The sequence below is a fragment of the Amblyraja radiata genome, chromosome 7 (assembly GCF_010909765.2).
Source record: "Amblyraja radiata isolate CabotCenter1 chromosome 7, sAmbRad1.1.pri, whole genome shotgun sequence".
NCBI classification, from domain to species: domain Eukaryota; kingdom Metazoa; phylum Chordata; class Chondrichthyes; order Rajiformes; family Rajidae; genus Amblyraja; species Amblyraja radiata.
This window is the reverse complement of record NC_045962.1, coordinates 87,625,380-87,650,676: the sequence shown is the minus strand read 5'-3', so window position 1 is coordinate 87,650,676 and position 25,297 is coordinate 87,625,380. Positions and strand designations below refer to the sequence as shown.

The window sequence follows — 25,297 nt, the reverse complement described above, 5'->3', positions numbered from 1 at the left end:
ATTCGAAGGGAGCATCTGTGTGCTGTTTCTCTCTTTAGTTCACTAGAACAGGCGACAATGAACTAAACTAAAGAGAGATACAGCACAGAATCGGCCGCTCATCCAGTGGGTCGAGCCAGTCAATAGACAATAGGCAATAGATGCAGGAGGAGGCCATTCAGCCCTTCGAGCCAGCACCACCATTCAATATGGACATGGGTGATCACAATGAATGGTGGTGCTGGCTCGAAGGGCCGAATGGCCTCCTCCTGCACCTATTTTCTATGTTTCTATGTTTCCCTAGTGTGTGTAGGATAGTGTTAGTCTGCGGGATGATAGCTGGACGGCACGGGACCGGCGGGCCGAAGGGCCTGTTTCCATGCTGTATCTCTAAACTAAACTAGACTAAAACTGGGAGCTAACGATGGGGGAGAGAAAGTGACCGATCTGAAGCGGTGACCCTGTATGTTGCTGCACACACGCTGACTGACCTGCTGAATGTCCCTCTATTTACAAGATGGGAGCAGGAGAGTTTCTTCTTCCCAACAGCAGGAGGCGGTAGCGAGACCTTACCCTGGGAACGCAGGGATATATTACAGGGGGAGAGGTGGGGAGGGGTGGAGAGGGGAGGGATGGGGTGGGGAGGGGAATGGAGGGGAGTGGAGGGGTGGGGAGGGGAGGAGAGGAGAGGAGAGGGGAATGGAGGGGAGGGGAGGGAAAGGGAGGGGAGAGGTGGGAAGGGGGGTGGAGGGGAGAGGAGGGTAGAGGCCACTCAAGGCGATGGGGTCAAGGTGCATCATCCGCCATTATCTGGAGCCAAACAGCTGGAGAAGATTGATGAAGATTTGGGTGATGTCGGTGTAGAGCCTGAGGGCCCCGTACACATACTCCTCCGGGCTGATCGAGTGCTTCCTGTTCCCCAGGACCAGCTGAGTGTCGTACGCCAGGAACTGCAGGAGAGAGGGAGAGACGTGGGGAGCCATTAACAACGGGCACATTCTCCCCCTGGCAACATGGGTCTGAAGAAGGGTCTCGACCCGAAACGTCACCCATTCCTTCTCTCCAGAGATGTTGCCTGTCCCGCTGAGTTACTCCAGCATTTTGTGTCCACATCCACAATCAGTACCCCGTTCCTGCTTTCTCCCCATATCCCTTGATTCCGTTAGCCCTAAGAGCTAAATTTAACTCTCTCTTGAATACAGCCAGTGAACCGGCCTCCACTGCCTTCTGTGGCAGAGTATTCCACAGAATCACAACTCTCTGGGTGAAAATGTTTTTGCTCATCTCAGTCCAAAATGGCCGACCCATGGTTCTGGACTCCCCCAACATCGGGAACATGTTTCCTGCATCTAGCCCGTCCAACCCCTTAATAATTTTATATGTTTCCATAACATATCCTCTCATCCTTCTAAATTCCAGAGTATACAAGCCCATCCACTCCATTCTATCAACATATGACAGTCCCGCCATCCCGGGAATTAACCTTGTAAACCTACGCTGCACTCCCTCAATAGCAAGAATGTCCTTCCTCAAATTAGGGGACCAAAACTGCACACAATACTCCAGGTGTGGTCTCACCAGGGCCCTGTACAACTGCAGGTAGACAAGAATGCTGGAGAAACGCAGCGGGTGCAGCAGCATCTATGGAGCGAAGGAAATAGGCAACGTTTCGGGCCAAAACCCTTCTTCAGACTGATGCAGGGTGGGGGTGGGGGGGGGCGGGAAGAAGAAAGGAGATATAGCAATGGAGTAGATAAAATGTTCAAGAAGGAACTGCAGATGCTGGAGAATCTCCTCAAGATATATTCTATTCTAGATATCACCTCAATGTATGCCTGCTTTGAAGAAGTTCTCCTCCCTCCGAAGACAGTTTAACAACCTCCTCTCTGGTTAGAAACATAGAAAATAGGTGCAGGAGGAGGCCATTCGGCCCTTCGAGCCAGCACCGCCATTCATTGTGATCATGGCTGATCGTCCCCTATCAATAACCCGTGCCTGCCTTCTCCCCATATCCCTTGACTCCACTACCCTCTAGAGCTCTATCTAACTCTCTCTTAAATCCATCCAGTGACTTGGCCTCCACTGCTCTATGAGGAGTGATGGTTCCTCCTCTTCCTTCCCCCCCCCCCCCCCACCCCCCCACCCTGCATCAGTTTGAAGAAACGTTGCCTATTTCCTTCGCTCCATAGATGCTGCTGCACCCGCTGAGTTTCTCCAGCAATCTTGTCTACCTCCGATTCTCCAGCATCTGCAGTTCCTTCTTAAACCCTGTATAACTGCTGTGGGACCAGGGCCCTGTACAACTGCAGTGGGGGATGAGGTTACACGGACAGGGGGCAGCGTTACTCACCAGGGTGAATACAATGGCAGCGATGGCAGAGTAGAGCATGTGGAGCCAAGGAATCTGCGGGGAGCAAGGGGCAAACGGTTAGTCACGGCGTCCAGCATTCCATAACGGGGAGGGGAGTCAATCAGCAATAGACAATAGGTACAGGAGTAGGCCATTAGGCCCTTCGAGCCAGCACCGCCATTCAATGTGAATGTAGATTAGAGTCACGTACTATTGGTCTGCCCACAGGCTTATTAGAGTGCTCTCTCTCTAGCAGACTAACTGTCTGCATGTGGAGATGAAAGCACCTTGTGTTTCCTCTACAGACTAATGGATTCTAATTACTAAGTGCAAGTCTGGTCATTTCCAACAGTGAACATGTCTGATCATCCCCAATCAGTACCCCGTTCCTGCCTTCTCCCCATATCCCCTGACTCCACTATCTTTAAGAGCCCTATCCAGCTCTCTCTTGAAAGCATCCAGAGAACCCGCCTCCACCGCCCTCTCAGACAGAGAATTCCACAGACTCACAACTCTCTGGGTGAAGAACCCCCGACACTCGTACTAATCAAGAATCTATCTATCTCTGCCTATGAGGTTTTTCCTCGTCTCTGTTCTAAATGGCTTACCCCTTATTCTTAAACTGTGTGGCCCCTGGTTCTGGACTCTCCCCAATATCGGGAACATGTTTCATGCCTCTAGCGTGTCCAATCCCTTAATAATCTTACATGTTTCAATAAGATGCCCTCTCATCCTTCTAAACTCCAGAGTGTACAAGCTCAGCCGCTCCATTCTCTCAGCATATGACAGTCCCGCCATCCCGGGAATTAACCTTGTAAACCTACGCTGCACTCCCCCAATAGCAACTATTTTCTAAATGGGAGGAGAACACAGAACTCGGAGGTGCCAACAAGAGTGTTGGTGCAGGATTCCCAAAAAGTTAATTAGCAAGCTGAATCGGTAGTAAGGAAGGCAAACACAATGTTAGCATTTATTTCGAAAGGGATGTAATGCTGAGGCTCTATAAGGCGCTGGTCAGGCTGCATTTGGAATATTGTGAGCGATTTTGGGCCCCGTATCTGAGGAAGGATGTGCCGGCTCTGGAGAGGGTTTAGAGGAGATTTACAAGAACCATCCCAGGAATGAGTGGGTTAACATACGATGAGCGTTTGTCGGCACTGGGCCTGTACTCGCTGGAGTTTAGAAGGATGAGGGGAGACCTCATTGAAACTTACAGCATTGTGAAAGGCCTGGATAGAGTGGATGTGGAGAGGATGTTTCCACTAGTGGGAGAGTCTAGGACCAGAGGGCACAGCCTCAGAATTAAAGGACGTTCCTTTAGGAAGGAGGTGAGGAGAAATTTCTTTAGTCAGAGGGTGGTGAATCTGAGGGATCTACACCTCATGCTGCCTCGGCAAGGCCAGCAGCATCATCAAGGACCAGTCTCACCCCCGGTCACTCCCTCTTCTCCCCTCCCCCATCGGGCAAGAGGTACAGAAGTGGGAAAACAAACGCGCACACACCTCCAGATTCAGGGACAGTTTCTTCCCGACTGTTATCAGGCGACTGAACCGTCCTCTCACCAACTAGAGAGCGGTCCTGACCTCCCATCTACCTCATTGATGACCCTCGGGCTATCCTTGATCGGACTTTGCTGGCTTTACCTTGCACTAAACGTTATTCCCTTTACCCTGTATCTGTACACTGTGGACGGCTCGATTGTAATCATGTATTGTCTTTCCGCTGACTGGTTAGCGCGCAACAAAAGCTTTTCACTGTACCTCGGTACACGGGACAATAAACTAAACTGAACCATCGTACACTAAACTAATGTATATGATGGGGAGATTGCAACCTTCACGTGGTCCGCCCTGTTTCGACTAATGCAATCAACCAGGCGTGCACAATCAGAAGATCAAACAGAACAAGGTTTCGGCCCGAAACGTTGCCCATTTCCTTCGCTCCATAGATGCTGCCGCACCCGCTGAGTTTCCCCAGCATTTTTGTCTACCTTCAAACAGAACAAGTTGTCTTACAACTTTAGGTTGTGCACGCCACACACAAGAAGAAGAAGTATACTATACTAAACTAAAAGAAACTAAATAACTTAAACTACACCAGACTAAACCTTCACCGTGGGGCCCACAGCTTCTGGGGCAGAATCGTGGAGTAGATCGTTCAACAGTGAACCTCTGTGTTGATGTGAAGACCCTACGACGTGTCCTCATCATTCCCCTTCCCCCCTCTCCCCTCACCCCTCCTTCCCCTCCCCTTCCACTCCCCCACTTTCTCTCCCCATCTCTTCCCCTCCCCCCTCCCCTCTCTCCCCCTCCCACTCCCACCTTCTCTCCCAATCTCTCCCCCTCCCCTCTCTCTCCCAATCCCTCCCCCTCCCCTCCCCCCCTCCCCCCCATCTATCTTCTCTCTCCCACCCCCACACACCCACCTTACTCCCTCTCCCAACCTCCCCCCTCCCGCCCCCCACGTACGTATTTGAAGGAGAGGGTGATGGTGACCACGATGCCGGACACAAAGAGGCCGATGCCGAGCGCGCAGAACAGTCCGCGGCACGAGGTGAAGTCCACCTGTAGCAGGAAGGCAGCGGTCAGTGTGGGAACGAGGGAGAGAGCTGGACACTGCCCGGCCCATCACAGTACTGACCTCCCCCTCCCCCTCCCCCCACCATCCAAGGTCCATCACAGTACTGACCACCCCACCATCGAAGGGATCTACAGGAGTCGCTGCCTCATAAAGGCAGCCAGCATCATCAGAGACCCACACCACCCTGGCCACGCTCTCATCTCACTGCGACCATCGGGAAGAAGGTACAGGAGCCTGAAAACCGTGACCTCCAGGTTCAACAACAGCTTCACTTTCAGCTTTGGAGATACTGTGTGGCAACAGGCGTTTCGGCCCAGCGAGTCCACGCGGCCCAGCGAGTCCACGCCTCCCAGCTACCACCCCTTGTCTTACACACGAGGGACAATTCCCAGAAGCCAATACACGTGTGGGAAGGGACCGCACTCACTGGTTTACAGTGAAGATCAACACAGAGAATTAATTCCCCGCCATCCTCAACCATTCCTCCCTTGCCCGATCTCCATCTTGTGATGTTCCCCTCCCCCTTGTGCTTAGAACCCCTCCCCCCCTTCTCTGGTCGCCCCCCTTCCCCCTGGTCCCACCACTGCCCACCCCCCCACTTCCCACCTAGATACATCTCCTCCCCCTTGTGCTTAGATCCCCTCCCCCCTTCTCTGGTCGCCTCCCCCCCCCTTCCCCCTGGTCCCACCACCCCGCCTAGATACATCTCCTCACCCCCCCCCAACCCGCCCCTACCCCCTTCGCTAGTTGCTCCCGTCTCCCCCTCCTCCTTGCGATACCACCCCGCCCCCCCACCCCACCCATGACGGGGTGATTACCCCCCTCCTCCCCCCCTCGCTTCTCCCTCCACCCCCACCCCCACCTCCTCCCCCCCACCCCCTCCCCCACCCCTCACCTTGGTCTGGAAGCAGAAGATGGTGACCCCGAGACAGACGAGGGCCGTGATCCCGATGCACAGAAACACCGACTTGGTGCTGTAGAAGCTGCGGAAACAACACAGACACAGAGTAACGCTGGAGTAACTCAGCGGGTCAGGCAGCATCTGTGGAGAACGTGTGAGGTTATCCACTTTGGTGGCAAGAACGGGAAGGCAGATTACTATCTAAATGGCGTCGAGTTGGGGAAAGGGAAGTATAACGGGGTCTGGGGGCCCTTGTTCATCAGTCTATGAAAGTAAGCATAAGCATGCAGGTACAGCAGGCAGTGAAGAAAGCCAATGGCATATTGGCCTTCATAACCAGAGGAGTATAGTATAGGAGCAAAGAGGTCCTTCTGCAGTTGTACAGGGCCCTGGTGAGACCACACCTGGAGTATTGTGAACAGTTTTGGTCCCCTAATTTGAGGAAGGACATTCTTGCTATTGAGGGAGTGCAGCGTAGGTTTACAAGGTTAATTCCCGGGATGGCGGGACTGTCATATGCTGAGAGAATGGAGCGGCTGGGCTTGTACACTCTGGAGTTTAGAAGGATGAGAGGATATCTTATGTAAAATTCTTACGGGATTGTACAGGTTAAGTCAAGTCAAGTCAAGTCAAGTCAAGGTTAGATGCAGGAAAAATTTTCCCGATGTTGGGGGATCCAGAACCAGGGGTCACACAGTTTAAGAATAAGGGGTAAGCCATTTAGAACTGAGATGAGGAAATGCTTTTTCACCCAGAGAGTTGTGAATCTGTGGAATTCTCTGCCACAGGAGGCAGTGGAGGCCGATTCACTGGATTTTTTCAAGAGTTAGATATAGCTCTTCGGGCTTGCGGAATGTAGGGGATATGAGAGAGAAGGCAGGAACGGGTACTGATTGTGGATGATCAGCCATGATCACATTGAATGGCGGTGCTGGCTGGAAGGGCAGAATGGCCTACTCCTGCACCTATTGTCCATGTTTCTATGAGACCTTTCTTCAGACCCGAAACGTCACCCAATCCTTCTGTCCGAACAGCTGGGTCTTTGTTCCATCGCACGCGAGCTTACCTTGCAATAGTCCCGGTCAAGTAGGACATGGCCAGGGTCTGCAAGAGAGAAGATGCAGAGTACATCACTGTGTGTCATGTTGTCACTTGCGGGCGTAGCACCAAGGCAAATTCCTTGTATGTGAACACTCGGCCAATAAACTTATTCATTCATTCAGTCACACAGCACGGAAACAGGCCCTTCGGCCTGACTTACTACCCCACTTTGCCCCTTCATACATACGTACTAGCAATGGAACAAAGACATTCCTGCTTGCTGCAACTTTACTGGGCCATTAACACAAATACGATCAATAATACAATATATTAATTAGTTCAGGAAGGAACTGCAGGTGCTGGTTTAAATCGAAGATGGATGCAAAATGCTGGAGTAACTCTGGAGAGAAGGAATGGGTCGAGTCTGAAGAAGGGTCTCGACCTGAAACGTCACCCATTCCTTCTCTCCAGAGATGCTGCCTGTCCCGCTGAGTTACTCCAGCATTTTGTGTCTACCTTCGGTAGCATCTCTGGAGATGTTTCGGGTCGAGACCTTTCTTCAGTCTGAAGAAGGGTTTCGGCCCAAAACTTTGCCTATTTCCTTCGCTCCATAGATGCTGCTGCACCCACTGAGTTTCTCCAGCATTTTGTGTCTACCTTCGATTTTCCAGCATCCGCAGTTCCTTCTTGAACATGCAGACTTAATTAGTTGAGTTTAGTTTAGAGATACAGCGCGGAAACAGGCCCTTCGGCCCACCGAGTCGGTGCCGACCAGCGATCCCCGCACACTAACACTATCCTACACACACTGGGGACAATTTACAATCTTTACCGAAGCCAATTAACCTACAAACCTGCACGTCTTTGGAGTGTGGGAGGAAACCGGAGCACCCGGAGAAAACCCACGCAGGTCACGGGGAGAACGTGCAAACTCCGTACAGACAGCACCCGTAGTCAGGATCGAACCCTTGTCACTGGTGATATAAGGCAGCAACTCTACCGCTGCCCCACTGTGCTGTCCCTTTAGTTAGTAATTAGTAATACAGGTACTAGGTAACCATGAAAGTACAATCAAAGACACAGCCCACAGATGATCATTGTTGCTGACGTTAGTGTTATAGCGTGATACAGTACGGAAACAGGCCCTTCGGCCCAACTTGCCCACACTGGCCAACAATGGCCCATCTACACTAGTCCCACCTGCCCACGTTTGGCACACATCCCTCCAAACCTGTCCTATCCATGTACCTGTCCAAATGTCCCAGCCTCAACTACCTCCTCTGGCAGCTCGTTCCATACACCCACCTGTGTGAAAAATTCTTGGACTCTGCTGTCTTTACCTTGCACTAAACGTTATTCCCTTTATCCTGTATCTGTACACTGTGGACGGCTCAGTTGTAACCATGTATTGTCTTTCCGCTGACTGGTTAGCACGCAACAAAAGCGTTTCACTGTACCTCGGTACACGGGACAATAAACGGAACTAACTTAACTCAAATCTATATTCTCCGGTTCCTGATTCCTCTACTGTGTAAAAGACTTCGTACATTCACCCTATCAATACCCCTCATGATTTTATACACCACTACAAGATCACCACTCATCCTCTTGCACTCCAAGGAATAGAGTCCCAGCCTGCTCAACCTCTCCCTGTAGCTCACACCCTCTAGTCCCCTAATTTGAGGAAGGACATTCTTGCTACTGAGGGAGTGCAGCGTAGGTTCACCAGGTTAATTCCCGGGATGGCGGGACTGTCATACGCTGAGAGAATGGAGCGGCTGGGCTTGTACACTCTGGAGTTTAGAAGGATGAGACGGTATCTTATTGAAACATATAAGATTATTAAAGGTTTGGACGTGCTAGAGGCAGGAAACATGTTCCCGATGTTGGGGGAGTCCAGAACCAGGGGCCACACAGTTTAAGAATAAGGGGTAAGCCATTTAGAACGGAGACGAGGAAACATTTTTTCACCCAGAGAGTTGTGAGTGTGGAATTCTCTGCCTCAGAGGGCGGTGGAGGCAGGTTCTCTGGATGCTTTCAAGAGAGAGCTAGATAGGGCTCTTAAAGATAGCGGAGTCAGGGGATGCGAGGAGAAGGCAGGAACGGGGTACTGATTGGGGATGATCATCCATGATCACATTGAATGGCGGTGCTGGCTCGAAGGGGTCTATTGTGTCCTGGCAACATCCTCATAAACTATCCTCGGTCCTATCCATGTATAGGTGGGAGGGACCGTTGATTCAAGAGCTTGATCGCCCCGACGCGGAGGGCCTGACCGCCGGCTACAGGAGCCAAGATCGCCCCCTCAACGGAAGGTTCGAGGCCCCCGACCGCGGGAGAACAAAGAAGGGAAGAGACTGAACTTTTTTTCGCCTTCCATCACAGTGAGGAATGTGGAGGAGTCACTGTGGTGGATGTTTATGTTAAACTGTATTTTGTCTGTTCCGTTGCTTTTTATTGGTGTGACTGTGTGGCAAATGCAATTCCTCGTAAGTTGCAGAACAATAGACAATAGGTGCAGGAGGAGGCCATTCGGCCCTTCGAGCCAGCACCGCCATTCAATGTGATCATGGCTGATCATCCCCAATCAGTACCCTGTTCCTGCCTTCTCCCCATATCCCCTGACTCCACTATCTTTAAGAGCCCTATCTAGCTCTCTCTTGAAAGCATCCAGAGAACCGGCCTCCACCGCCCTCTGAGGCAGAGAATTCCACAGACTCACAACTATGTGTGAAAAAGTGTTTCCTCGTCTCCGTTCTAAATGGCCGACCCCTAATACTAGGATCAGTAAAACATACTTGGATAATAAAATATTACTGTATTGTAAAATGAATTAAAGGAATACCTACAAAGACGGCCAGCAGGATGACATTCCACGGAAACTTCCTCCTGAAGAAGAAGTAGTAATTAGTTGATTTAAACATTTTGACAAGTGCATGGATTATGTGTGGAAAGGAGCTGTCGATGCAGGTATATTGCAAATTTGGGCCCCGTATCTGAGGAAGGATGTGCCAGCTCTGGAGAGGGTCCAGAGGAGGTTTACAAGAACGATCCACTGGAGTTTAGAAGGATGAGGGGGGGCATCTTATAGAAACATATAAAATTATCTAAGGACTGGACAAGCTAGATGCAGGAAAAATGTTCCCAATGTTGGGCGAGTCCAGAACCAGGGGCCACAGTCTTAGAATAAAGGGGAGGTCATTTAAAACTGAGGTGAGAAAAAACTTTTTCACCCAGAGAGTTGCGAATTTGTGGAATTCCCTGCCACAGAGGGCAGTGGAGGCCAAGTCACTGGATGGATTTAAGAGAGAGTTAGATAGAGCTCTAGGGGCTAGTGGAGTCAAGGGATATGGGGAGAAGGCAGGCACGGGTTATTGATAGGGGATGATCAGCCATGATCACAATGAATAGCGGTGCTGGCTCGAAGGGCCAAATGGCCTCCTCCTTCACATATTTTCTAGGTTTCTACAAAACAGGCCTGTTGCCGTCTGATGTCCATCTCGCCTCCTGCAAGGATCCTCACGTCCCTCCCTGGTCAGCTCCTCCCACGGAAAGGCCAACGCTGTTCACTTCACCCCTGGCGAGCACCCTAGCCACGCCGCGCGGCACGCCACCTTGCGTCACTTATTTGGGAGTGAGAAAGTTGTCAAACCCTCGTACAGAGCAACTCACCTGGGGCCCTCGCAGCACACCAGCACAAGGTAGATCACAAAGAACACACCACTGCAAAACAAAAACACACAATGATTCGTTACATTTAGTTTAGAGACACAGCACGGAAACAGGCCATTCAGCGCAGAGTCTTTTACCCAGAGTTAGAGGAATCAACAACCATAAACCTATATCCAACTGGTTACCATATGATACGGGTCCCTTTCAGAATGGCAGGCAGTGACTAGTGGGGTACCGCAAGGCTTGGTGCTGGGACTGCAGCTATTTACAATAGACAATAGACAATAGGTGCAGGAGTAGGCCATTCGGCCCTTCGAGCCAGCACCGCCATTCAATAGACAATAGGTGCAGGAATAGGCCATTCGGCCCTTCGAGCCAGCACCGCCATTCAATGTGATCATGGCTGATCATCCACAATCAGTACCCCGTTCCTGCCTTCTCCCCATATCCCCTGACTCCGCTATCTTTAAGAGCCCTATCTAGCTCTCTCTTGAAAGTGTCTAGAGAACCGGCCTCCACCGCCCTCTGAGGCAGAGAATTCCACAGACTCACAACTCTCTGAGTGAAAAAGTGTTTCCTTGTCTCCGTTCTAAATGGCTTAGCCCTTATTCTTAAACTGTGGCCCCTGGTTCTGGACTCCCCCAACATCATGCAGCTGTCTGTACGGAGTTTGCACGTTCTCCCCGTGACCTGCGTGGGTTTTCTCCGAGATCTTCGGTTTCCTCCCACACTCCAAAGACGTGCAGGTTTGTAGGTTAATTGGCTTGGTGTAAATGTAAACTGTCCCCAGTGTGTGTAGGATAGCGTTAGTGTGCGGGGATCGCTGGTTGGTGCGGACTCGGTGGGCCAAAGGGCCTGTTTCCACGCTGTATCTCTAAAAACACTGCTCTAAGTGTGGTCTCGCCAGCGATTCGCACAGACGTATCACGATGTCCCAACTATTTCAGGTCGGCTGCCAGTGACTAGTGGAGTTCCGCAGAGTCGGTGCTGGGGCCGCTACTCTTCACGTTGTATATTAATGATTTGGACGAGGGGATCGAAGGCTTTGTGGCCAAGTTTGTGGATGATACTAAGATAGGTGGAAGGGCAGGTAGTGTAGAGAAAGCAGGGACTCTGCAGAAGAACTCGGACAGGTTGGGACAGTGGGCAGTGAAGTGGCAGATGGAATATAGTGCTGCAAAGTGTGGAGTCGTGCATTTTGGTCACAGGAATAAAGGCGTAGACTATTCTCCAAATGGGGAGAGGATTCAGAAATCGGAGATGCAAAGGGACTTGGGAGCTGGTGCAGGATTCCCAACAAGTTAATTTGCTAGTCGAATCGGTAGCAAGGAAAGAAAATGAAATGCTAGCATTTATTTCACATAGACTGGAATACAAAAACAGGGATTGAAACATAGAAACATAGCAACATAGACAATAGGTGCAGGAGTAGGCCATTCGGCCCTTTGAGCCTGCATCGCCATTCAATATGATCATGGCTGATCATCCAACTCAGTATCCTGTACCTGCCTTCTCTCCATACCCCCTGATCCCTTTAGCCACAAGGGCCACATCTAACTCCCTCTTAAATATAGCCAATGAACTGGCCTCAACTACATTCTGTCGCAGAGAATTCCACAGATTCACCACTCTCTGTGTAAAAAATGTTTTTCTCATCTCAGTCCTAAACGATTTCCCCTTTATCCTTAAACTGTGACCCCTTGTTCTGGACTTCCCCAACATCGGGAACCAATCTTCCTGCATCTAGCCTGTCCAACCCCTTAAGAATTTTGTAAGTTTCTATAAGATCCCCCCTCAATCTTCTAAATTATAGCGAGTACAAGCCGAGTCTATCCAGTCTTTCTTCATATGAAAGTCCTGACATCCCAGGAATCAGTCTGGTGAACCTTCTCTGTACTCCCTCTATGGCAATAATGTCCTTCCTCAGATTTGGAGACCAAAACTGTACGCAATACTCCAGGTGTGGTCTCACCAAGACCCTGTACAACTGCAGTAGAACCTCCCTGCTCCTATACTCAAATCCTTTTGCTATGAAAGCTAACATACCATTCGCTTTCTTCACTGCCTGCTGCACCTGCATGCCTACTTTCAATGACTGGTGTACCATGACACCCAGGTCTCGTTGCATCTCCCCCTTTCCTAATCGGCCGCCATTCAGATAATAGTCTACTTTCCTGTTTTTGCCACCAAAGTGGATAACTGCACATTTATCCACATTATACTGCATCTGCCATGCATTTGCCCACTCACGCAGCCTATCCAAGTCACCTTGTAGCCTCCTAGCATCCTCCTCACAGCTAACACTGCCCCCCAGCTTCGTGTCATCCGCAAACTTGGAGATGTTGCATTCAATTCCCTCGTCCAAATCATTAATATATATTGTAAATAGCTGGGGTCCCAGAACTGAGCCTTGCGGTACCCCACTAGTCACTGCCTGCCATTCTCAAAAGGACCCGTTTACTCCTACTCTTTGCTTCCTGTTTGCCAGCCAGTTCTCTATCCACATCAATACTGAACCCCCAATACCGTGTGCTTTAAGTTTGTATACTAATCTCTTATGTGGGACCTTGTCGAAAGCCTTCTGAAAGTCCAGATATAACACATCCACTGGTTCTCCCTTATCCACTTTACTAGTTACATCCTCAAAAAATTATATTAAATTCGTCAGACATGATTTACCTTTCATAAATCCATGCTGACTTTGTCCAATGATTTCACCACTTTCCAAATGTGCTGCTATCCCATCTTTAATAACTGACTCTAGCAGTTTCCCCACTACCGACGTTAGATTAACTGGTCTGTAATTCCCCATTTTCTCTCTCCCTCCCTTTTTAAAAAGTGGGGTTACATTAGCTACCCTCCAATCCTCAGGAACTACTCCAGAATCTAAAAATTATCACTAATGCATCCACTATTTTTGGGGCTACTCGTTAAGTACTCTGGGATGCAGCCTATCTGGCCCTGGGGATTTATCGGCCTTTAATCCATTCAATTTACCTAACACCACTTCCCGGCTAACCTGGATTTCACTCTGTTCCTCCATCTCATTTAACCCCCGGTCCCCTGCTATTTCCGGCAGATTAATTAAGTCTTCCTTAGTGAAGACAGAACCAAAGTAGTTATTCAATTGGTCTGCCATGTCCTTGTTCCCCATGATCAATTCACCTGTTTCTGACTGCAAGGGACCTACATTTGTATTAACTAATCTTTTTCTCTTCACATATCTATAAAAACTTTTGCAGTCAGTTTTTATGTTCCCTGCCAGTTTTCTTTCATAATCTGTTTTCCCTTTCCTAATTAGGCCCTTTGTCCTCCTCTGCTGGACTCTGAATTTCTCCCAGTCCTCTGGTAGGCTGCTTTTTCTGGCTAATTTGTATGCTTCATCTTTTGTTTTGATACTATCCCTGATTTCCCTTGTTATCCACGGATGCACTACCCTCCCTGATTTATTTTTTTGCCAAACTGGGATGAACAATTTTTGTAGTTCATCCATGCAGTCTTTAAATGCCTTCCATTGCATATCCACCGTCAACCCATTAAGAATCAATTGCCAGTCTATCTTGGCCAATTCATGTCTCATACCCTCAAAGTTACCTTTCTTTAAGTTCAGGACCCTTGTTTCTGAATTAACAATGTCACTCTCCATCCTAATGAAGAACTCAACCATATTATGGTCACTCTTGCCCAAGGGGCCACGCACAACAAGACTGCTAACTAACCCTTCCTCATTACTCAATACCCAGTCTAGAATAGCCTGCTCTCTCGTTGGTTCCTCTACATGTTGGTTTAGAAAACTATCCCACATACATTCCAAGAAATCCTCTTCCTCAGCACCCCTGCCAATTTGATTCACCCAATCTATATGTAGATTGAAGTCACCCATTATAACTGTTTTACCTTAGTTGCACGCATTTCTAATTTCCTGTTTGATGCCATACCCAACTCCACTGCTACTGTTAGGTGGCCTGTACACAACACCCACTAGCGTTTTCTGCTCCTTAGTGTTTCGCAGCTCTACCCATATCGATTCCACATCCTCCAAGCTAATGTCCTTCCTTTCTATTGCGTTAATCTGCTCTCTAACCAGCAACGCTACCCCACCTCCTTTCCCTTTCTGTCTATCCCTCCTGAATCTTGATTATCCCTGGATGTAACGCTGAGGCTCTATAAGGCGCTGGTCAGGCCACATTTGGAGTACTCTGAGCAAAATTAGGCCCCATATCTGAGGAAGGATGTGCCGGCTCTGGAGAGGGTCCAGAGGAGGTTTACGATAATTATCCCAGGAATGAGTGGGTTAACCTATGATGAGCGTTTGTTGGCACTGGGCCTGTACTCGCTGGAGTTTAGAAGGATGAGGGGAAACCTCATTGAAACGTACAAAATAATGAAAGGCCTGGATAGGGTGGATGTGGAGAGGATGTTTCCACTGGTGGGAGAGTCTAGGACCAGAGGGCACAGCCTCAGAATTAAAGGGCGCTCTTTTAGAAAGGAGGTGAGGAGGAATTTCTTTAGCCAGAGGGTGGTGAATCTGTGGAATTCTTTGCCACAGACGGCTGTGGAGGCCACAAGTCCGTGGATATATTTAAGGCAGAGATAGACAGATTCTTGATTAGTGCGGGTGTCAGGGGTTATGGGGAGAAGGCAGGAGAATGGGGATAGGAACGATAGAGCAGCAATGATTAGATTAGTTTAGTTTAGAGATACAGTGTGTAAACCGGCCCTTCGGCCCACCGGGTCCGCGCCGACCAGCGATACCCGCTCATTAACATGAATAGACTCGATGGGCCGAATGGCCTAATTCTGCTCCTAAAATTTGTGAAATTGGGAACTTTTGTACTGAACATCCATCCCAATGAAGGGATGCGTGCCAAACACCATCTCAGGAAGGGCTTAGAATAGGGTTCGGCACGGCAGCTGGCCCTTCAGCCCACCATGTCTGTACTGGACACGATGCTGAGATCAGCATGAGGTGGTGTAAGGGGGCGGTGCGGTGCAGAGCGTCCTATTACTTACTAGGCCGCCCAGTAGACCGCTGAATTCTCTTGTACAAACTTCTGCACGGGTTCACTGTGGGAGAATAACCAGCAGTCAGGAATACACATAGAAACATAGACAATAGGTGCAGGAGGAGGCCATTCGGCCCTTTGAGCCAGCACCGCCATTCATTGAGATCATGGCTGATCGTCCCCAATCAATAACCCGTGCCTGCCTTCTCCCCATATCCGTTGACTCCACTAGCCCCTAGAGCTCTATCTAACTCTCTCTTAAATCCATCCAGTGACTTGGCCTTCACTGCCCTCTGTGGCAGGGAATTCCACAAATTCATAACTCTCTGGGTGAAAAAGTATTTTCTCACCTCAGTCTTAAATGACCTCCCCTTTATTCTAAGACTGTAGCCCCCTGGTTCTGGACTCGCCCCAACATTGGGAACATTTTTCCTGCATCTACAGTGGCTTGCAAAAGTATTCATACCCCTTGAACTTTTCCACATTTTGTCACGTTACAACCACAAACGTAAATGTATTTTATTAGGATTTTATGTGATAGACCAACACAAAGTGGCGCATAATTGTGAAGTGGAAGGAAAATGATACATGGTTTTCAAATTTTTTTACAAATAAAATACTGAAAAGTGTGGCGTGCAAAAGTATTCAGCCCCCTTTACTCTGAGTAAATAAATAAATAAAATCCAGTGCAACCAATTGCCTTCAGAAGTCACCTAATTAGTAAATAGAGTCCACTTGTGTGTAATCTAATCTCAGTATAAATACAGCTGTTCTGTGAAGGTCTCAGAGGTTTGTTAGAGAACATTAGTGAACAAACAGCATCATGAAGCCCAAGGAACACACCAGACAGGTCAGGGATAAAGTTGTGGAGAAGTTTAAAGCAGGGTTAGGTTATAAAAAAATATCCCGAGCTTTGAACATCTCACGGAGCACTGTCCAATCCATCATCCGAAAATGGAAAGAGTATGGCATGACTGCAAACCTACCAAGATATGGCCGTCCACCTAAACTGACAGGCCGGGCAAGGAGAGCATTGATCAGAGAAGCAGCCATGGTAACTCTGGAGGAGCTGCAGAGATCCACAGCCCAGGTGCGAGAATCTGTCCACAGGACAACTATTAGTCGTGCACTCCACAAATCGGGCCTTTATGGAAGAGTGGCAAGAAGAATGCCATTGTTGAAAAAAAGCCATAAGAAGTCCCGTTTGCAGTTTGCCACAAGCCATGTGGGGGACACAGCAAACATGTGGAGGAAGGTGCTCTGGTCAGATGAGAACAAAATTGAAGTTTTTGGCCTAAATGCAAAACGCTATGTGTGGCGGAAAACTAACACTGCACATCACCCTGAACACACCATCCCCACTGTGAAACATGGTGGTGGCAGCATCATGCTGTGGGGATGCTTTTCTTCAGCAGGGACAGGGAAGTTGGTCAGAGTTGATGGGAAGATGGATGGAGCCAAATACAGGGCAATCTTGGAAGAAAACCTGTTAAGAGTCTGCAAAAGACTTGAGACTGGGGCGGAGGTTCACCTTCCAGCAGGACAACGACCCTAAACATACAGCCAGAGCTACAATGGAATGGTTTAGATCAAAGCATATTCATGTGTTAGAATGGCCCAGTCAAAGTCCAGACCTAAATCCAATTGAGAATCTCTGGCAAGACTTGAAAATTGCTGTTCACAGACGCTCTCCATCCAATCTGACTGAGCTTGAGCTATTTTGCAAAGAAGAATGGGCAAAAATTCAGTCTCTAGATGTGCAAAGCTGGTAGAGACATACCCCAGAAGACTTGCAGCTGTAATTGCAGCGAAAGGTGGTTCTACAAAGTATTGACTCATGGGGGCTGAACACTTTTGCACGCCACACCTTTCAGTTTTTTATTTGTAAAAAAATGTGAAAACCATGTATCATTTTCCTTCCACTTCACAATTATGCGCCACTTTGTGTTGGTCTATTACATAAAATCCCAATAAAATACATTTACGTTTGTGGTTGTAACGTGACAAAATGTGGAAAAGTTCAAGGGGTATGAATACTTTTGCAAGCCACTGTAGCATAACCATATAACCATATAACAATTACAGCACGGAAACAGGCCATCTCGGCCCTTCTAGTCCGTGCCGAACACTTATTCTCCCCTAGTCCCATCTACCTGCGCTCAGACCATAACCCTCCATTCCTTTCCCGTCCATATAACTATCCAATTTATTTATAAATGATAAAATCGAACCTGCCTCCACCACCTCCACTGGAAGCTCATTCCACACAGCTACCACTCTCTGAGTAAAGAAGTTCCCCCTCATGTTACCACTAAACCTCTGTCCCTTAATTCTCAAAACATATCCTCTTGTTTGAATCTTCCCTACTCTCAGTGGGAAAAGCTTATCCACGTCAACTCTGTCTATCCCTCTCATCATTTTAAAGACCTGTACCAAGTCCCCCCTTAACCTTCTGTGCTCCAGTCCTTCTATAATTTTATATGTTTCTATAAGATCCTCCCCTCATCCTTCTAAACTCCAGTGAATACAAGCCTGGTCTTTTCAATCTTTCCTCATATGACAGTCCCGCCATCCCAGGGATCAATCTGGTGAACCTACGCTGCACTGCCTCAATCACAAGGATGTCCTTCCTCAAATTACACAAAATTACACAAAAACGCTGGTCACTGCAGCAAAAACTCAAGAGACGTTTCAGGTCGTCAACCTCCATAGTTCAATCCTCACTGCAATCAGTCTGAACAAGTGTCCCGACCTGAAACGTCACCTATCCTTGTTCTCCACAGATGCTGCCAGACCCGCTGAGTTATGGTGCAGCAGCATCTATGGAGCTAAGGAAATAGGCAACGTTTCGGGCCGAACCTTCTGGAAATAGGCAACGTTTCGGGCCGAAACCCGGAAGGGTTTTCGGCCCGAAACGTTGCCTATTTCCTTAGCTCCATAGATGCTGCTGCACCCGCTGAGTTACTCCAGCACTCTGTGAAACGTCACCTATCCATGTTCTCCACAGATGCTGCCTGACCCGCTGAGTTACTCCGGCACTCTGTGTCCTTAAAACTCGGAGAAACTCTGCGGGTCAGGCAGCATCTGTGGATGGGAATGGACAGATGACGTTTCGGGTCGGGACCCTTCTTCAGACCGATGGAGAAGGGGGGAGAAAGCTGGAAGAGAGAGGAGGGGGCTGTACAAAGCCTGGCGAGTGACAGGTGCAGAAACAAGGAACTGCAGATGCTGGTTTACGCAAAAAGACACAGAGTGCTGGAGTAACTCAGCGGGTCAGGCAGCATGGGACGGGGGAGAGAGGCGAGAGGAGGTGAGGGGGAATGGGGAGGGGATGGGGGGGGGGGGGGGGGGGGGGGAGTCTCACCTGAAGGTAAAGATGCTGACAATCCCGAACGTCACAAACAGCTGGACTGTGAGGATCATGTACACCTGAGGGGGGGGAGACAGAGAGGGGGGGGAGACACAGAGAGGGGGGGGAGACAGAGAGGGGGGGAGACAGAGAGGGGGGGGGAGACAGAGAGCGGGGGGAGACAGAGAGCGGGGGGAGACAGAGAGGGGGGGGAGACACAGAGAGGGGGGGGAGACAGAGAGGGGGGGGGAGACAGAGAGCGGGGGGAGACAGAGAGGGGGGGGAGACAGAGGGGGGGGGAGACAGAGAGGGGGGGGGAGACAGAGAGGGGGGGGAGACAGAGAGGGGGGGGAGACAGAGAGGTGGGGGAGAAAGAGAGGTGGGGGAGACAGAGAGGTGGGGGAGACAGAGAGGTGGGGGAGACAGAGAGGTGGGGGAGACAGAGAGGGGGGGGAGACAGAGGGGGGGGGGGGGAGACAGAGAGGGGGGGAGACAGAGAGGGGGGGGAGACAGAGAGGGGGGGAGACAGAGAGGGGGGGAGACAGAGAGGGGGGGGAGGAGACAGAGAGGGGGGGGAGACAGAGAGGGGGGGGAGACAGAGAGGGGGGGGAGACAGAGAGGGGGGGGGGGAGACAGAGAGGGGGGGAGACAGAGAGGGGGGGGCGACATTGTACCTCGTTACACGTGGCAATATTAGTTTAGAGATACAGCACGAAAATAGGCCCTTCGGCCCATCGAGTCCGTGCCGACCAGCGATCCCCGCACACTAACACTATCCTCCACACACCAGGGACAATTTACATTTACACCAAGCCAATTAACCTACAAACCTGTACATCTTTGGAGTGTGGGAGGAAACCGGAGCACCCGGAGAAAACCCACGCAGGTCACGGGGAGAGAACGTGCAAACTCCGTACAGACAGCGCCCGTAGTCAGGATGGAACCCGGGTCACCGGCGCTGTGAGGCAGCAGCTCTACCCGCTGCACCACCGTGGGGAGGGGATGGGGAGACGGAGGGGGGGGGTGGGGGGGATGGGGAGACGGAGGGGGGGGAGGGGATGCTGGGTGTCCCTACCTTCCTGATGAAGGCGTGCCGGACCTTACAGTCGTCCCAGGAGCTGGCCGTGAATCCCTCGTTTCCTGCCTCCGGGTTTGTCGTGGAGCTTCCGTACGGACCTGCAACATGGGGGAGAGGGGGGGAGAGGAGGGGAGGGGGTAGAGGGGGGTAGAGGGGGAGACAGTGGGGGGGGAGATAGAGGGGAAGAAGGGGGAAGAGGGAGGTAGAGAGTGGTAGAGGGGGGGAGACAGGGGGGGGAGACGGGGGGGGAGACGGGGGGGGAGACGGGGGGGGAGACAGGGGGGAATAGAGGGGGAGAGGGGGGTAGAGAGTGGTAGAGGGGGTGAGAGAGGAGGGGGGAGAGGAGTAGTAAAGGGGGGAGAGGGGATAGAGGGGGGAGAGGAATGGAGAGGAGGGGCAGGGAGGGGGGATAGAGTTGGAGAGGGAAAGGGAAGGGGCAGGGGGATAGAGGGGGGGGGAGGCACAGTCAGGGCCGAGACCTCATCGAAACACACCAAAACGAGTGAAAGGCCTGGATAGAGTGGATGTGGAGAGGATGTTTCCACTAGTGAGAGAGTCTAGGACCAGAGGGCACAGCCTCGGGCGTTCCTTCAGCAAAGATATGAGGAGGAATTTCTGCTATTCCATCTGATCCTCCATTCAATAACGTCATAAGGTCATAAGTGATAGGAGCAGAATGAGGCCATTCGGCCCATCAAGTCTACTCCACCATTCAATCACGGCTGATCTATCTCTCCCTCCTAACCCCATTCTCCTGCCTTCTCCCCATAACCCCCGACACCCGCACTAATCAAGAATCTATCTATCTCTGCCTTAAATATATCCACTGACTTGTGGCCTCCACAGCCGTCTGTGGCAAAGAATTCTATCGGACAGTTAATGCTATCATTCCGTGACTGTAACGTTGTTGGTGTTCGAAGCGTGATGCTATTGAGGGAGCGCAGCGTAGGTTTACAAAGTTAATTCCCGGGACTGTCATATGCTGAGAGAATGGAGCGGCTGGGCTTGTACACTCTGGAATTTCGAAGGATGAGAGGACATCTTATTGAACCATACAGATTATTGAGGGTTTGGACACGCTAGAGGCAGGAAACATGTTCCCGATGTTGGGGGAGTCCAGAACCAGGGACCACAGTCTAAGAATAAGGAGTAAGCCATTTAGAACGGAGACGAGGAAACACTTTTTCACCCAGAGAGTTGTGAGTCTGTGGAATTCTCTGCCTCAGACAATAGACAATAGACTGTGGACGGCTCGATTGTAATCATGTATTGTCTTTCCGCTGACTGGTTAGCACGCAACAAAAGCTTTTCACCGTACCTCGGTACACGGGACAATAAACTAAACTGAAGAAGGAATTCCTTCTGATCTCCTTTCTAAAGGGAATGTTTTTCACCACACCTCAGTACGCGTGACAATAATAGGCAATAGATGCAGGAGGAGGCCATTCGGCCCTTCGAGCCAGCACCGCCATTCAATGTGATCATGGCTGATCATCCAAGTCAGTAACCCGTTCCTGCCTTCTCCTCATATCCCCTGACTCCGCTATCTTTAAGAGTTCTTTCTTGAAAATATCCAGAGAACCGGCCTCCACCGCCCTCTGAGGCAGAGAATTCCACAGACTCACAACTCTCTGTGTGAATAAGGACTAAGCCATTTAGAACGGAGACGAGGAAACACTTTTTCTCACAGAGAGTTGTGAGTCTGTGGAATTCTCTGCCTCAGAGAGCGGTGGAGGCCGGTTCTCTGGATGCTTTCAAGAGAGAGCTGGATAGGCCTCTTAAAGATAGTGGAGTCAGGGGATATGGGGAGAAGGCAGGAACGGGGTACTGATTGGGGATGATCAGCCGTGATCACATTGAATGGCGGTGCTGGCTGGAAGGGCCGAATGGCCTACTCCTGCACCTGTAGTCTATTGTCTGTTATCTCCACAGACGCTGCTTGACTAGAGAGTTATTTCTGGCCTCCACTGATGTTATTTTGGGCCGTTGACTATGACGGGGTGGGAAGTATGTTGCTCAACCCGTTGGACGGGAACACTGACGAGCGCGTGTGTGTGTGTGTGCGTGGGAACGAACTGCAGAGGCTGGTTTACACCCCAGATACACACAAATAGCTCGGAACTAGTCCAGACCATCACGAGTCCAGGGTGATTTATCGTCATGTGTCCCAGATGGAACAATGAAATTCTCACTTGCTGCAGCACAACACAATATGTAAACATAATACACTGTAAACAAAAGAATAAACGAGAGAAAAAAAAGATCAGTGTGTTTATATACACACACATATATATATATAAATGCTGGAGTAACTCAGCGGGACAGGCAGCATCACTAGAGAGAAGGAATGGGTGACGTTTCGGGCTGAGACCTTTTTTCAGACTTTCCGTTTGATCCCTTTGTTCCCGTTGATCTGTCGTTTTTACACCTTAACCTTCCATATCTCTGTCCCCCTCTCCCCCGAGTCTGAAGAAGCGTCTCGACCTGAAACGTCACCCATTCCTTCTCTCCAGGGATGCTGCCTGTCCCGCTGAGTTACTCCAGCACTCAGACTGATGAAGGGTGGGGAGGAGCATCTGCAGTTCCTTCTTTCGTGTGTGTACGTGTGTGTGTGTGTACATGTGTTTGAACATGTGTGTGTGTGTGTACGTGTGTGTGTGCGCGCGTGTGTGTACTTGTGTGTGTACGTGTGTGTGTGTGTATATGTGTTTGAACATGTGTGTGGGGGTGTGTGTGTGTGTGTGCGCGTGCGCGCGTGTGTGTGTACTTGTGTGTGTACGTGTGTGTGTGTACACGTGTGTGTGTGTGTGTGTGGGCGTATCCGTGTACTTGTGTGTGTGTGTGTGTACGTGTGTGTGTGTACGTGTGTGTGTGTGTGTGTGTGTGTGTGTGTGTGTGTGTGTGTGTACGTGTGTGTGTGTGTACGTGTGTGGGTGTGTACGTGTGTGTGTGTGTGTGTGTGTGCACGTGTGTGTGTGTGTACGTGTGTGTGTGTGTACGTGTGTGTGTGTACGTGTGTGTGTGTGTACGTGTGTGTGTGTGTGTGTGTGTGTGTACGTGTGTGTGTACGTGTGTGTGTGTGTGTGTGTGCGCGTGTGTGTGTGTGTGCGTGTACGTGTACGTGTGTGTGTGTGCGCGCGCGCGCATGTGCGTGTGTGTATACACATAATAAACCTTCTTCTCGTTTATTCTATTGTTTACAGTGTACTATGTTTACATATTCTGTTGTGCTTTTGCAAGTAAGAATTTCATTGTTCCATCTGGGACACATGACGATAAAACACTCTGGACTCTTGAATGGCTGGAGTAACTCTTTGCTCAGTCAGCCTAATCCTACCTGATCTCCCGGTTGCCAAACACTTCAACTCCCCCCTCCCATCCCACACTGACCTTTCAGTCCTGGGCCTCCTCCATTGTCACAGTGAGGCCCAGCGCAAATTGGAGGAGCAGCACCTCATATTTTGCTTGGGCAGTTTACACCCCAGCGGTATGAACATTGACTTCTCTAACCCTTGCTTTCCCTCTCTCTCCATCCCTCACCCACCCAAGTCGAACCAATTTTAAAGCCGTCTTGTTGAGTTTCATTGTCGGTAACTGGTTTTCACCTCGCCCACAGCTAACAACGGCCTGTCTCCTTTGTCATCGTTAATTTTTTGCAAATCTTTCATTCATTTGTTCTATATCTCTCAACATCACCGTCTATATCTCTCGTTGCCCTCTCCCCTGACTCTCAGTCTGAAGAAGGGTCTCCACCCGAAACGTCACCCATTCCTTCTCTCCACAGATGCTGCCTGACCCGCTGAGTTACTCCAGCACTCTGTGAAACGTCACCTATCCATGTTCTCCACAGATGCTGCCTGACCCGCTGAGTTACTCCAGGATTGTGTGTCTATCTTCGGGGAACTAATGCTGATCACTGCTCTGCTTTCATTTCCCTCATAGTCATAGAAGTCGTAGCGTGATACAGTATGGAAACAGGCCCTTCGGCCCAACTTGCCCACACCGGTCAACATGTCCCAGCTTCACTAGTCCCACTTGCCTGCGTTTGGTCCATATCCCTCCAAACCTGTCCTATCCATGTTCCTGTCTAACTGTTTCTTAAACGTTGGGATAGTGAGGAAATATTATATAAATAGAACCACTCGGATAGTGACTTTTATATAAGCTAGGTAATTTGCCAAAGAAAAGCTTAAGGTTTTCAGAAACACATGTATCCTAAAAAAATAAAGTACAAAGAGACACATACAGGGAACAGATGAATCAAAACATAGAAACGCTAATCTGAGCCTGCATACCTTAGTTTATTGTTTTGATGCAATTATAATGCTGGAGGAATTTGTATTTGACATGATTTTGTGTTGAAGAATGGATAGCTGAATAGGGCCTCTTCTTAGGCCAGAGGTCATCTGCTCTTTCTCTATGGCACATTCTTGGGCTCCGAATGTGGCATAGAAATGAAGAGTTATGGCCGGTTATGCTGAGTTTGAGACAGAATTCAAGGCTGAGAGATAATAGACTCTGTGGTTAGCTTTGGCTATGTTAAATTATAATGAGGTTGAGATAGGGGATGGATGCTTGGAAGAAAAGAATCAGATTGATGGATTTGTGACCTTATAGAAAGTCGAAGAAGCAGATGTAATTCTGAGGGAATGGTCTGGTTGTGAATCTACCTTTGTTCTGTAATATTTGTAAAAGGCCTTGCAGATGAGATTGGAAATCCAGCTCCCAGAGATAGCAGGAAAAGGGGCTGCAAATTAGAATGAAGCTGTATCCTGACACAAAGGACATTCTTGCCATAGAGGGAGTGAAGAGAAGGTTCACCAGACTGATTCCTGGGATGGCAGGACTTTCATATGAAGAAAGACTGGATAGACTCGGCTTGTACTCGCTAGAATTTAGAAGATTGAGGGGGGATCTTATAGAAACTTACAAAATTCTACAGGCTAGATGCAGGAAGATTGTTCCCGATGTTGGGGAAGTCCAGGACAAGGAGTCACAGTTTAAGGATAAAGGGGAAATCTTTTAGGACTGAGATGAGAAAAACATTTTTTACACAGAGAGTGGTGAATGTCTGGAATTCTCTGCCACAGAATGTAGTTGAGGCCAGTTCATTGGCTATATTTAAGAGGGGGTTAGATGTGGCCCTTGTGGCTAAAGGGATCAGGGGGTATAGAGAGAAAGCAGGTACAGGATACTGAGTTGGGTGATCAGCCATGATCATATTGAATGGCAGTGCAGGCTCGAAGGGCCGAATGACCTACTCCTGCACCTATTTTCTATGTTTCTATGTTTCTAAAACACATATCATCAATTGTTGACAGATTTACTACCCATGTATACT

At 49.5% G+C, this 25,297-nt stretch overlaps 1 protein-coding gene across 1 annotated transcript; it reads right to left on the bottom strand.

Annotated features, from left to right (window-relative positions):
- Positions 1–677: 677 nt before the first annotated feature.
- Positions 678–20,070, bottom strand: tmbim1 (transmembrane BAX inhibitor motif containing 1; the record flags this gene model as incomplete). The annotated part of the gene is made up of 10 exons (XM_033023520.1): positions 678–929; positions 2,330–2,383; positions 4,798–4,893; positions 5,805–5,892; positions 6,877–6,914; positions 9,701–9,740; positions 10,524–10,574; positions 15,537–15,590; positions 18,894–18,958; positions 19,954–20,070. Coding segments are annotated over 10 exons (747 nt in total), but the record flags the coding sequence as incomplete, so codon positions are not given.
- Positions 20,071–25,297: the final 5,227 nt, after the last annotated feature.